Source organism: Berkeleyomyces rouxiae (genome assembly GCF_048999995.1).
Source record: "Berkeleyomyces rouxiae strain 22BRR77 chromosome Unknown BrBRR77_ptg000003l, whole genome shotgun sequence".
Taxonomy (NCBI): Eukaryota; Fungi; Ascomycota; class Sordariomycetes; order Microascales; family Ceratocystidaceae; genus Berkeleyomyces; species Berkeleyomyces rouxiae.
Window position 1 is genome coordinate 2,946,518 of NW_027396493.1, and position 12,893 is coordinate 2,959,410.

The 12,893-nt window shown below is 50.6% G+C and overlaps 4 protein-coding genes across 4 annotated transcripts; 1 reads left to right on the forward strand and 3 right to left on the reverse strand.

The window, feature by feature from the left end:
* Window positions 1-1,253: 1,253 nt before the first annotated feature.
* Window positions 1,254-3,743, reverse strand: BROUX77_003996 (uncharacterized protein; the record flags this gene model as incomplete). The annotated part of the gene is made up of 5 exons (XM_073748708.1): window positions 1,254-1,354; window positions 1,435-1,504; window positions 1,609-2,972; window positions 3,075-3,441; window positions 3,738-3,743. 5 exons carry the CDS (start codon window positions 3,741-3,743, stop codon window positions 1,254-1,256), a joined length of 1,908 nt encoding a protein of 635 aa, XP_073606421.1.
* An 898-nt stretch (window positions 3,744-4,641) lies between these two features.
* Window positions 4,642-5,412, reverse strand: BROUX77_003997 (uncharacterized protein; the record flags this gene model as incomplete). The annotated part of the gene is made up of 4 exons (XM_073748709.1): window positions 4,642-4,670; window positions 4,751-4,916; window positions 4,984-5,029; window positions 5,093-5,412. The coding sequence occupies 4 exons, from the start codon at window positions 5,410-5,412 to the stop codon at window positions 4,642-4,644; spliced, it is 561 nt and encodes a 186-aa protein (XP_073606422.1).
* Window positions 5,413-6,343: 931 nt separating this feature from the next.
* BROUX77_003998 (uncharacterized protein) lies at window positions 6,344-8,893 on the reverse strand (the record flags this gene model as incomplete). Its single annotated transcript, XM_073748713.1, has 2 exons — window positions 6,344-8,666; window positions 8,733-8,893. 2 exons carry the CDS (start codon window positions 8,891-8,893, stop codon window positions 6,344-6,346), a joined length of 2,484 nt encoding a protein of 827 aa, XP_073606423.1.
* A 1,520-nt stretch (window positions 8,894-10,413) lies between these two features.
* On the forward strand, window positions 10,414-11,270 carry BROUX77_003999 (uncharacterized protein; the record flags this gene model as incomplete). Its single annotated transcript, XM_073748714.1, has 4 exons — window positions 10,414-10,591; window positions 10,655-10,748; window positions 10,807-10,940; window positions 11,125-11,270. The coding sequence occupies 4 exons, from the start codon at window positions 10,414-10,416 to the stop codon at window positions 11,268-11,270; spliced, it is 552 nt and encodes a 183-aa protein (XP_073606424.1).
* Window positions 11,271-12,893: the final 1,623 nt, after the last annotated feature.

Consider the following 12,893-nt stretch of genomic DNA (forward strand, 5'->3'; position numbering starts at 1 on the left):
ATACAAGCTCACATCGACATCTCAAACTCACCCACTATCACCCACCTCTACCCTCTACTCCAAGTCGAGTCCCTTTGTCTCCTTGACTAAATACCCCTTCCCGTGCCCCCCCCCCCCCCCCCCCCCCCCCGGGCCCCCCGCAACCCACCGACCGCTCGCTCCATCTGCTGGTGATATCTCCCAATACGACAAAAGTACATACCTCCATCACACGGCTCGGTGGCGCCGACGGTCTACAGCCACAGCCACAGCAATAGCAGCACACACTAGCGTACAAGTAGCTATCACACATCATCCGATTCATGCTCCCATGTGTGACTTTATGTCAGCATATCGGGTTTTCTTTTCTTGAGATATGATAGTGGCTTGGTCTCACAAATAGTACCATCAAAAAAAAAAAAACAAAGCAATGACTCGAGACCGATAGCCACAAAACTCAATAACAAGGCTGCCCAGCAAAATACCAGACCACCTGCACATACTACTCCTATAAGCATGGCCCCTGTTTAAAGCCCAAATCATATCTCGGCATACTCACTGCTGCTTGTAGCCCGACGAAACCGTGGATTTGTTTGAACCGTTCTTGTCGTCCATGGCGCTTGTGCTGTAACTATAACTACAAAAAGGTTCATCGTGTTCGTTGTTTCAGGTCCTGTACATCAAATCAAGCCCAAGCCCAGACAATGACACCAGCTTGCACCTAGTTAACCCTAGCAAGAGAGATACGACCACAAACAGATTATCAAGGGTTGATCATGCATTTGTCTGCCCTTTTACCTAGTAGTTGCAAGAAAAAAGAATGGATGATGGAAACCCACATATAATCTCATGATCAATATTTTTTACATACTCTGATACGACTGGTGACCAAGTTCATTACCAAGCCAAGCCATACACAGCGGAAAGGCTAGAAAACATCAAGAACAGGTCAAAAACCCTGGTAATCCAACCAGGCAAGCCGTCCGAAACGAAGCAGCCCAGGCCAAGCCAGGATCCAAAAGCAACGACAAGGCAGGCTAAGCCAGGGAGCCTTATATACAGTTCACGTAAAATACCTGAGAAACAATGACGCAATGGTCCCCCGCCCCCTTCTAGAGAAAAAAGAAAAACAACCCGAAAAAAAGCCATCAAAACAGAATCGTATTGCAAGTGTCCCAGTCCTAAAGGTCGCATACTTGGTCAGGAAAAAAAAAAGAGAAGAGAACGCGCAGAAACATGGACACTCCCTCCCAACACGGGGTGCCATATCATGTCTACGCTGGCGTCACGGTACCTTGGGGTGCAGCGGCGGCAGATGGAGTAGTCCCGGATTGAATTGCAATTTGCTCGTTAGCAGTGTTAAATGCCCAGCGCCCTGGAGACAAAAGGAACACAGGTTAGCATATGATGTTTGCAACTTGCAAATATAAAAACATCAATAAAAGTTTAACTCACCCTTTGCCAGCGTCTCTGCTGCATATTCGAGAAGAATTATACGACGCTTGTTGCAGTACGCAGTCTTGTCCTGTTGGTGAGAATGGATGTTAGCCTCAAACTGATTTTGCGCACGTGAAATGACGTCATCATAATCCAGACAGGAGGAGGAGGGGGGGGCTCGAGATAACCTACCATGATCTCTGTCTTTTCCTTAGAGTCAGCCAACTGGGCCACGGGCTTTTCAAACAAGTGCGACAGAGCTTCAACAGCCATTTCGAGGTCCTTTTGGTTTTCCTCAAACATCTCGGTGGTGTTGTTCCGAGTGAGGTAGTATGCAAAAGCATATGTCCATTTGAGGGTCTCGCGGCAGGTTTGCACAGCTTGTGACGCGCTCTTGAGATATTGAACTTCCACCCAAGAAAGCCCAGATGCAGCCTGCAGCTGAATCATCTTGGTTTCGATGCGAATAGCAAGTTCTTTATCTAGACGAGCAGACTGCTCATGGTTGGCATAGCGGTTGTAATAGTGTAGATATCGCTGTAGCGATACCCGACTCTTGGCCTGCGCATCACGAGCATCTGTGCCGCTCTTTTCTTCATAACGGTTGCAATTGTACCAACTGGTGCCGTGCTCGTTCCATGGGCCCATGCACATCCAGCAGAATTCATACCTACACTTTCTGCAAGTCATGTGGTTGCAACCTCCATTCTTTTCTATCGTGGAGTTGCATTGTGGGCATTCTTTCGTATGGGCAGAAATCCAGTTGGCCGTCTCACTATCGTCAGCGCATTTCTTCAGCCACCGTTTGACTAAATCGCATGGCGCTGGTTGGTGGTCTGACAATAAACAGCCGAAGCAAAACCGGTGACCACACAGGCAGGATACACTAGGAACTACACGCTCCAGGTCCTTTCGTTTGACACTACATTCGATAGCATTTGGGCAGTCGGGTGCTGGGCACCATTTGGCCTTGTCACGGTCCTCAACGTAGGTGCGGTCGAGTAGCTCATGGTAACGGTCCCTCAGACTACCCTTTACAAGAAGATTGAGGGAATGAGCATCGAGGATGCGACGGCAGCCATCGTGAGGGCACTGTATCCGAGCTGCTTCACCCTCCCCGCGGATCTTTTGGGTTAGGTACTGGCGGTAACAATTGACACAGAAGCGATGTTTGCACTTCATGGCAAATGATTCGAGGCCCTCTTCGTCATCGAGGCAGATGTCACATGTGAAACCAGGAACGGCACAAATCTTGAGAGGAATGTTGGAGGTTGAAGCAAAACCGGCGTCCTCCAACACTTTACTGGGGCGGTCCATGTAATCTTCGATCAAGCGCTCTTTATTCCATCTGAAGCGACGGAGAAGAATGGCGACCTCGTCTGCGCCGAGATCAAGAATCATCCGGGCCTCGGCAATGTCATCCTCTTGTTCTTTCTTGAGGTCGGCAGGGACCCTAACTTTGTAGGAAACGTCGGTGTACTTTTTGGGACCAGAGCCTTTGTCGAGAATGAAGTCGGCGTCGGGCTGGTAGATGTCAAACTCGTCACCTGAATCTACTGTGAAGAGAAGAGAATATTAGTATGAATTCCATGCGTGGGATCACAAGCCCAAACAGACAGGCTAGCGTGTGGCTTTGTAGGGGGGGGTACGGGGCGAACCTTCTAGCTCATCATTTGACCCATCGTCAATAATGATATCGTCATCGCTGGAGAGAGACAGGAAGTCACACTCTTCGTCGTCGGAGAACATGTCGGGATTGCTACAGTTGTCTACCGGGATAGAGGGCGAAACCTGGGCGGCGGAGGTGGCGGTGGAGGTGGCGGTAGGGGTGTCGGCAGGGGCAGAGGTGTCGGAGGAAGACGATGCTGTGGCGGTGGGTTGAGAGGACAGAGAGAGCTGCGGGTTATCGGATGGTGAGGCTGCTGAAGCTCCGGCGATCTTTTTGTAGGTTGGTGATGGCGCGGGTTGCGAAGCCTCAGCTGCCTTTCGCTTTCGGGTTAGGGACGGAATGGTGGGCGAGTCAGGCTAGCTAGTAATGGCTGCACATTCAGGTGTGGGCACTTGGCTATGAAAAGAAGGCTGTTTTGAATGATGATAATAATTATGTGAGGGGGACAGGAGCGATAGAATCGGGGAATGCTTCGTAGGCAGAAGGCCAAAGTTGGCGCAATAAGGGAGACGAAAAATCGAGGTTGGGTTGGTTTTGGGTATGATAACTAGGATATGCAATGGAGTGAGTGGGCTGAAGGCTGAAGGCTTGAAATGAAATAAAGGCGGTGGTCACAGCTAGCCAGCACAGCAAAGTATGTATATGTACATACACACATATGTATAGCGAGGAGGTGGTACTTCGTTACATAACCAGTCAATATCCACAACTGACTAATAGTAGACAATGCACAGTCAACAACAGCAAATTTGGCCCAGAGGCAGCGAACACTACAAGACGTCAGACCGGTGAGGGCGAAATCTAAAGAAAGACACCAAGCAGAAGAGGAGAAACAGCGGAGGAAAGAAAAAAAGCTGAAGGCGGTGACATGAGAGAGGCGATTTTCTTTTTCCTTGCAAATAGGGTGTCTGATATTTAGCTTCTAGGCACTTGACCTTGATCCGAAGGACTTGGGTCAAAATGACGAAGCGCCGATTGTTGCGATGGCCTCTACTAACTTACTGTACAGACCAGCGCTTCAGGCGGTATAGGCGGCCTGTTTAGGGAGCCCCCCTCCGGATCATTATCGGGCCCTGGAATGATGACCGAAAGAAACCCTACTAGTGTGGAATATCTTGGGGTTAGCCATCAGCACTTGTCATCGTAGTCACTATGCAACTACATGACAATCGGCTGTCTCGGAATCTATACCTCTCGGAAAAGAGAAACACTTTGCTTGTGGTGTCAGGATGTAGTCATACGCGGATTATGAGACCTTAATAACTGACTTGTGTACTTGGGTGTTGATAGAAGTGTCTTTTTTGTTCTTCTTTATTTGGGAACGTGAGGGATGCTGAGCTTCTATACCAACAGAGCCTCCCGTAGCACATCTACTTCGACCAAGAGCCCAGTCAACGGGCATTTAAGAAGGCCTTTGATTGTAATGGACTACCCACACTGGCTTCTGCTCACTACATCATCACGGGAACATTTAAAAAGACAAGTGGCCAAGTCTACAAGTGCAGCTATATTCATTGATGGACATGCAATCTCCATTTTTCTCAGTAGTTCACGGTCTAACCCAAGACGTGGTTGGCCATGGACACTGTAACACAGGCGTTAGTCGCAATGTGGCATTACTGGAAGAGACGTAGGCTGAAAGGGGAACAAGAGGGACCGACGTACCGGTAGTGCCGATGTTGTCAGGCTCGACAAAGGCCTTGGCAACCTTGCCGTTCTCAATGACCAGAGCGTAACGCTTGCTGCGGTCGTTGCCAAAGATGGCCTTGCTGTCAAAGTCGAGCTCCAGGGCTCTAGTGAAGGCACCGGAGGGATCGCCCAGGAAGCGGATCTGCACGGGAGAGTTAGTTGACATTGAAGAGGCTAGTCCCGGGGCACTGGGGCTGACAGAGGCGTACCTTGGTCTGCTTGATGGGGTCCATCTGATCGTGCCACGCCTTCATGCTGCACATGTGGAATCTTGTCAGCAACGGTGTCTCAAGTTAGCCATTGGCCATCAGCACTCACACAAAAGCGTCGTTCACAGACACCACAAAGACCTGGCCGGCCTGCTTGAGCTTGGGGTGGTTCATGTAGCTCGGCACATGCGAGCTGGAGCACGCGCCCGAAAAGGCAGCCGGCACGCCAATGATGATGCCGTTTTCGAGAGCAAACTCCTCGCGCAGGTTGACCTTGTTGCCGGGCGAGTCCTCGCACAGAACCTGCAGATCGGGGATCTCGTCGCCGACCTTGACGAGGCGCCGGGCCGAGCTGGAGAAGGCGCGCGCGGCGGCGGGGCGGGGAGCGGCAGCGGCGAAGCGCAGGACGGAAGAGCGGAAGAGAGACATGGCGGAGGGCTGGTTAGGGGGTGACAACGAGAGTTTGGGCGGTGTAAGAGGCTGTGGGAATTGGGGCGTGAGCAGAATACAGAACACGATGTCGAAATTTCGACGTGGAAGTGGGGAGGGTGGCTGTTCAAATAATTACAGAGCCCACCTGTGCGGGCCAAGCTTACATGCATACAAATGCGTAAATACACATTGCACACACACAGTTGGTTCCTGAGCTTGAAGAGCTCAGCCCAGTCTCACTCGTCTCGTCTCCTAGCAGAGCAAAAAAGCAACGGTGCATTATAAAAAGGAGCGCAAATAAGTTGGCAAACTTAAGCGTCCAGAAAGTCCCCTGTCTGGGATGCCCATCAACAAGCTGTTGTTCGCCTAGTCGTAGAGAGGGGTCTTTGGGCTCTTGGCTACAATAATACGAGAAGATCGATGTATCTGTATTCATTTACGAAGGGTTTGTGTAGTTATTTATCAATCAGCAGACTTAATTCTAGCCTATAGTTCTATAGTGGGTGCGCCATTATCATCGTCGTGACACAACACAAAAGCAATTCAGCCAAAACCCAAGTTTACGTGGAGTTAGTTAATAGCAAGTCAGACAAGAAACAGAAACAAACCGCCAGGATTCGTCATACTCTTCCCTCCCCAGCATACATACAGACAGAGACAGGCACACAAGGAAGGGAGACAGAAAAAAGAAACGAGAACAAAAAAAAAGAACACGCCGTGCTGTTGTGGACATGATTGTCCATTACAATTCTGAAGGGATGCCATGAAAAAAAAAACTTGGAACAAAGCAGGTGAACGTGCTAAATGGACAGTTGCTGGTTGACGTGTAGCAGAAGAGTCAAGCCAGATGCAAGATAAAGAGAGGGGGGTATAGGAAATAGTAGATGAGGATATGCCATCTGGTGTGTGTGCTATGCAAGCTGAACCATCAATTGTAACGGAACCGAGAAAGATCCAACATTGTGGATTCGGCACGCGATGTATCATCCTCGCCGTCGTCGTTGAGAAATGGCAGCATGTCCTCGCTGCCTTGCATGTTCTGTATGCTACGGCTGCCCTTGTTCTTCAACGCTGGGCCAGATGAAGCACTGCTCGCAGGGGTGCTAGTACTGGTAGACAGAGCAGGACTAGGGCTAGGGCTGGGGCTTGGAGTGGGACTGGGGGCAGACGCGGCCGTGACAGCGCGGGCAAGGGAGCTGACAGGGCGCGTCTCCCAAAATGGCTTCTTCATGTTGCGTAGGGAGGTCGAGCGCGAGAGCGTCGGTGAATTTGACGTGGTTTTCAGGGCACGAATACCCATGCGCTGTAGTGGGGTCATGCGAGGAGACGATGCACTTGGAGTGCCGCTCATCACCGAACTGGGAACCGGAGCCAATGGTGCTTTTGTAGGGTTGGGCTGGCTGAAGCTCGCAGGGGTGCGGTTGGCTCTTGGCGAACCACTGCCAACTTGACCAATCTGACATACAAACTGCGACAGGTTGCTGAGCGGTTTGGGAGTGTCTGCAGTTTCGACGAACCGAGGCGATCTCGGCGGAGGCATGAGGCAGATACTGTGACGGGCTCGTTTCTGTGGAGACGTAGCAGGACTGCCCATGATGGGTGTTCCGGGAGTAGACGCGTTGGGTGTTCTCGTTGCCTCGGCCTTTTGTGATTTCCCAAGGTCATCAAAGACCTTGAACATGCTATCTCGCCTACTCTTTTGAGGCGTGTGCCATTGGTCGAGATCAGGTAGAGTTTCCAGATATTCAGATGCAGTTTCGTTGATGGTTTTTGCCGGTGATGGGTTTTCGATGGCTGCGACAGCGGGCCCTAAGACTTCGGTATTGACTACTTCGGTCTTAGGCACTTCGACCTCGGGCACTTTGGCTTCAGGTGTTTCAACCTTGGGCGCAGATTGGGGGAAGAATTTGCTGCGTTGGGAAACAGGGGTCGCAGAGGATTCGTCTTCCTCAGCGACATCGTCATCGCATAGACGTGCCTTCTTCTTGGGACGAGATTGAGTGCCAAATCCAGCAAAGGCTGGACCAACGCTGCGCCGGGTCGGTGTTGAGGTTGAAGCTGCGCGGGTGAGAGAAGGACTTGGGGTTGGCGCCGAAAAGTCAACCTGGGCCAGAAGATTCTGAACAGGCTCTGTTTGCCGGCGGCGACGGGGGGACTGTCTGGGTGTTCCAGTCTCTTCGACATATGGCCTCGGCAAAGGAAATACACGAGGAGCAAGACCGTGGTTTGTTATTTCGGCAACCTGGTCTGGATCCACGGAGAAGCAGTTGCTATCCATCTCGCCCATTGGGATTCGTCGACCAAAGTATGACGTAATGGCATTTGGCGCCGGTGACCCTGTGGTGGGCGTTGTGGCTTCGGACCCAAAGGATAGGGCTCGTCTCTTCTTAGGAGACGTTGGGATGTCCCCCAGGGGCTTCTTGGTGATAGGGTCAAGGTCACCAGCCGCGATGAGCCGTGAAATTCTCGGCTCAAGCCAGGCGCCAATGAACGGCATCCCGTCGGCAGCCCCAGTCTCATCGTCATTCAGCATGACCATTTCCTTTTTCATGGGACAAAACACGCGCTGATGGATGAAGGTGAGCTCAGCCTTGACGAATTCCGTCATATAGTTTTCCGAGACCTTTGATTTGCCTTCAAACTTGAGCATTTTCACGATCCTCTCGGGCGTCTTGTGTTTGCGGATCAAGCGATATGCAGATTTTAAGCCAACACCGGGTATGTTGTCTAGATAATCGCATCCGCTCAAGATACACATCCTTCGGAACTCTGCATCACTCCAGCCCGTCAATGATATGTCGCGGACACGGCAAAACTCTGCGCGAGAGATTTCTATGCAAGAGCCATAGTTGTCGAGCTTGGTGATGAGCTTCTTTGCACCAAACACAAGCAAATCCGAGTCTTCAGACAAGATGCCTTGGATGAGGCCTTTCTTCTCCAGGTAAACTAACTGCGAATCGGCCTCGTATGGCGCCACAACGTACGGGATGTCAAGCTTCTTCAACTCATCGATAACAGCGCGGGCCATTGCGGGTGTGATATCAATGGCCTTTTGAAATTCTTCTTCGGCTTGCTTGTGCTTCCCGGCCTTGAGAAACTCCATACCGCGCTTTTTGCTGGCTTCTCGTTTGAGTTCTCGGCTTGCCTCGGTGGCAGCCTTTGAAGGTAGAAAGTCGCCATCAAATACTAAGTAGGGTGTTACACCAAAATGTTGCAGCATGCGGACTCGCCGTATACAATACTCGACATATCTATCAACGTAAATTAGCCAATGGCTCGACAGCTGGCTGGGCGGCATCTAAGCATTAGCGACGTACCGTTTGGTCGGCTTGCCCTGGGCAAGCAGAGACGCACATGAGATGGCGGCCTTGTGCAACCAACCATAGGTATCAACGCCCAATGTCATGCCATCGTATTTCTTCAAGGTAACTGGATGCTGGATGCTCTTGAGCAGTACCAAGAGACCATTGACACCCATAATGGGAAGCCAAGAATATGGGGACAAGGGGGGCTTTGACGACGGACAATGCAGGACGGAGCAGCGGCTCCAGCGTGGCTGATCTTAGCTGTACGACTGATGGGGGCTTGAGCAGCAGCGCAAGTTGTTGTCAATCGGCTATTGGCGAGTGTGTATCGGAGTATCAGAGAGCGGCAGACTGTGATGTCGAGAGGAGGTGGACATGTAGTAGCGAGCCTATCATCTCAAGCAGGGCCGGCAAAGAAAGAGAAATCGAGAACACGGGCAACAGTGGCAAAAGAGCGCAACAGGACGCCAGGGCGCTGCTGGCAGATGAATGGGCGCCGATATAAATGGAAAGGCGTTTTTGTTGTGTCTCCCTGCGCTACAAGCTCAAAAAAAAACAATCCGGCGCGTGGTTTCCTGGGAGAGCGATGAAACAGGCCGCAGGCGAAAATGAGATTGACTGCTGAATGGCCGCCTTACCAGAGGCGTTGTGGTGCTGTCAGAGCCGGTCGGTGCCAGTGGACACTGGAATGCTTGCAAAGAGGGAGGGCGAGGGTGCAGAAGAAAATAAGAAGAGAGAGAGGCCCTCCTGGACTTGTGCGTGGTGTTTGGTATTTGTCGTGAAAAGCAGGCGTTCTTGCTTCTTAATTTTTCCTGGATGCATTTGGGTAGAGTGGGCAAACGCGACGCCGCTGTAAAACGTAACTGGTTAAGTGCATTTCTGCATGGGGCTTGCTGCGCGTTGCTGGGCTAGAGGGGACGTTGCTAGGAGGTTGATCCACTGTAACTAACTCTGTATCCATTTGTACAGTAGGTGCTGACCCTGTGTAGACCCTAGCAGCTGTAGAGATGTTTTTCTGTGTCAGTGCGAACTGGGTTGACGGAACCATGCTTTAGGAATCTTGGAATGTGACTCGACTCGTCCTGATGAGGCTACGGCAACCGAAACAGAGCTAGCAAGTCAATGGATCTGCATTTCTTTTTTCACCTGATATGGGTGGGCGACTCTCTAGATCGTCAATTCAGCATGTGGGCTGCCAAGTCAGAAGCCCACAGTAGGGCGGTTATTTAGGCTGGTGAATGCCCTTGTGCAACAACCAACTGCATGTCCTAATATGTGTCTGTATCTATGTATGTATTTACAGGCACGGCTACACAAGAACTTGTATGTACATACATAACCAGTGCTTTGTAACAACCACAGAAAAAGACACCAGGCGAGGTTGACTTGCCGCCCCGAAAAGGCACATGTCAGTCAACCTTCATCGAGTGCGTATAAGTGACCTCTGCCAAAGCTGCCCCACATTGGCTCACCGACGGTGAGACTGACAGCTGTCACCACCTGCTCGCCCATGCATAATTGCCAATCCTGGAAGAAAAACTTGGGGAAAAAAAAATACCATCACAAGATTCACGATTTCATGACTTGCGACAACTTTGACTGATATTTATTGCGCCGTTGGCCTTTGTTCTTTTCATACCCTTTAATTTTACTTATAATACCCCTTGCAGAAAAACTTCTCTGTCTGTTCAAAATGCCTTCCAGCTTCCAAAAGGTCAAGAAACAAATCACCAAAAAGCGCCAGGGCTCAGGCTCGGCAGATGCGCTTCACGAGTTCTCCAGAGATTCCAAGAGACTTCGCAAGGCCAGCATTAGAGACAACAGAATGGCCCAACTGGCTGCTTCGCGCAGCAAGAGAGAACAACCGCTTTGTAGGTCGCACTAACCTGCTATGCCACTGTCAATATAAAGTATATTGCGTCTGCTAACCGCAGTGATAGTGGACCGGGCGGCCTTCTTCCAGAGACTATCTCAGACTAAAGAGGGCAAGCCATTCACATCAGAAGAGCTTTTACTTGCTGCCCAAACGTGAGTTTCCTCCCTGTCCCCGCGCCTGAGATGTGCCCATGTTAACACGCCTTTCCAGATATGTCCAGCAATATGATGAGGAGCTCGACGAGGTGAAGAAGGCCCGCCGGGCAGGACGTCCCCCATCTAGCAAGGAGTACCAACTGCAGCTTAAGAAAGAAGAGTTTGCAGATGAGTTCAAGCTTGGCTTTTGTAAGTGCCCCTTCCTCTCTGCCCTTGTCTTTTGGAGCAGGCGAATGGCTTGTAGAAGGTCTCTGGTCTCGCTACGGGAAAGCCACCAAAGGCTTTTTTAGCCTCACGTTCTCGCTCCGCTCATTCAAGTCCCCGTTTGGCCTTTCGTTTCTAACCCAAGCCTTTTACTTCTTCTTTTCTGTAGTGGTTCCGGATCTTACTGTTAAGGATAACATGGGCATGCTGGCTACATGGAACGGCAACTGGGCTCATCTGAGCCATGTTGTCTGGGTCAGAGTTCCTCAAGAGGGCGAGACCAAGCCGGCCACTTTCCCCCCCAAGGGGTACTGAGTGCGGAGCACTCCCGCACCCCTTGCAAAAACGGGTGCTTTTTTTTCTTTTGTTTTCTGCCATCTTCTTTGCGTTGTTCTCTACCGCGTGCACGTTGACTTGATTCTTCCTCGCCCCTCCCGCTTCATCTACCCTGAGAGGCTTCTCTTCGTTCCTGTATCCAGTCAGGGTGGAGCGTTTGTTACAGGTTCGGCCCATTATTGCCAACAAAAACTTTGTGTGCTGCGTCTGCCCCTGCCTGCATGCTTCTAATCTTCACACATCCGCCGCCCTTGGACGTCTCCTGAAGTCTGTGTTACCGCCGCTGTGGCTCGTCACAGCTGGCCCGGCTGGTAAATGGCTAAGCACCAACGTCTCTACCACCATTGGTCATCTTCACAAAAGCATGCCAGCTAAGGACGGAGAGGCTTTTCTGATTTCCCTGATTAGCTAGCGGATTTTATTTTGTCGTAGACAAAGAACCAGGCTGGGCTCCTCGTTGTTCTGCTTGCTAGTTTGGCATACAAACAGGCTCTCTAGATCCGTAACACCTGGGTCTAGTGTTTCATACCCACCCGCCTTATTCACGGCAAGATGTATGGAACGCATGTCGTGTGAGCTCGAGATTCAGAGTGTATGTTTAAGAGGGTTGGTTGGTTCTATGTGTCGTGGATGCATGTACATGTATGCCAGCTAGCCCAAACCTGTATCCGCCGTAACTCTATAGAAGCAAGCAATGCATAAGACATGAAAACTCGGAGAATTATCTTCCTCTGTAGTGTTATTTAACTTGCGGATCAACGCAGCAACACAATCTGCAGGTCCTAATCTATTCCGAACCATTCTGTATACACGCTCCTTCGTTGTTTTTCTATGGACAGGCTGCCAGGCCACTTGCAATGCAAAGTTTGTGTTTGGAATACACTGCTTCCAGATTGCTATAAATAGAATTAAAAAAGAAAAAGCAAAGAAAACTTCCGCTGTCGTAGATTTGCCGGTCTTTATCGAAATTCCCAAACCATCAACTATGTATTTGTTCACCGATCTTCTGTCGTGGCGTGTTTGCGCCGCACAAGAGCCCTAAATGCATAGCCGTCCGTCCATACGCCGTCGTTTCTCGGCCTAGTCAGGCGCCCTTTGTTCTTTTTTCCTTCTTCTTTTCTAGCGGGTGCCGGCTTCTCAAACAAACAAGGCTGTATACTGTGGTTTTAAAACACATACAATGAGCTGTGCGTTAGACGTAGCACAGGCCGGCCTTGCTCACGCTGCTTGTATATATACGCCTGGCTATACATGGTCTTGCGGGGAATAGGATTGTCTTGTGGTCCTTGTTTGTTGCCAAATGGTTTTCCCATGCGATCGGGGCACACATTACCAGACAGACAAACTTGATATGTGGCCAACTCAGCGTTGTCGTGATGCCGGGGCCTATTTTCATGCCATTGACTATTTGCTGAAGGTTTGTCTATAGAGATATGGCCGACACGCCGTCTGAAAGGCACCTTTCCGGTCGGAAGCCGGGGTCTGGATCTCGCCGGCTCCTGCTGCTGAGAATGTGCCTTGGGGCATCTGTGCTGTAGTGAGAGGTTACAGACGGGAAGAACTTGACCGCTTTTCTCTAGAATAGCTCCCATCTTTGAAACT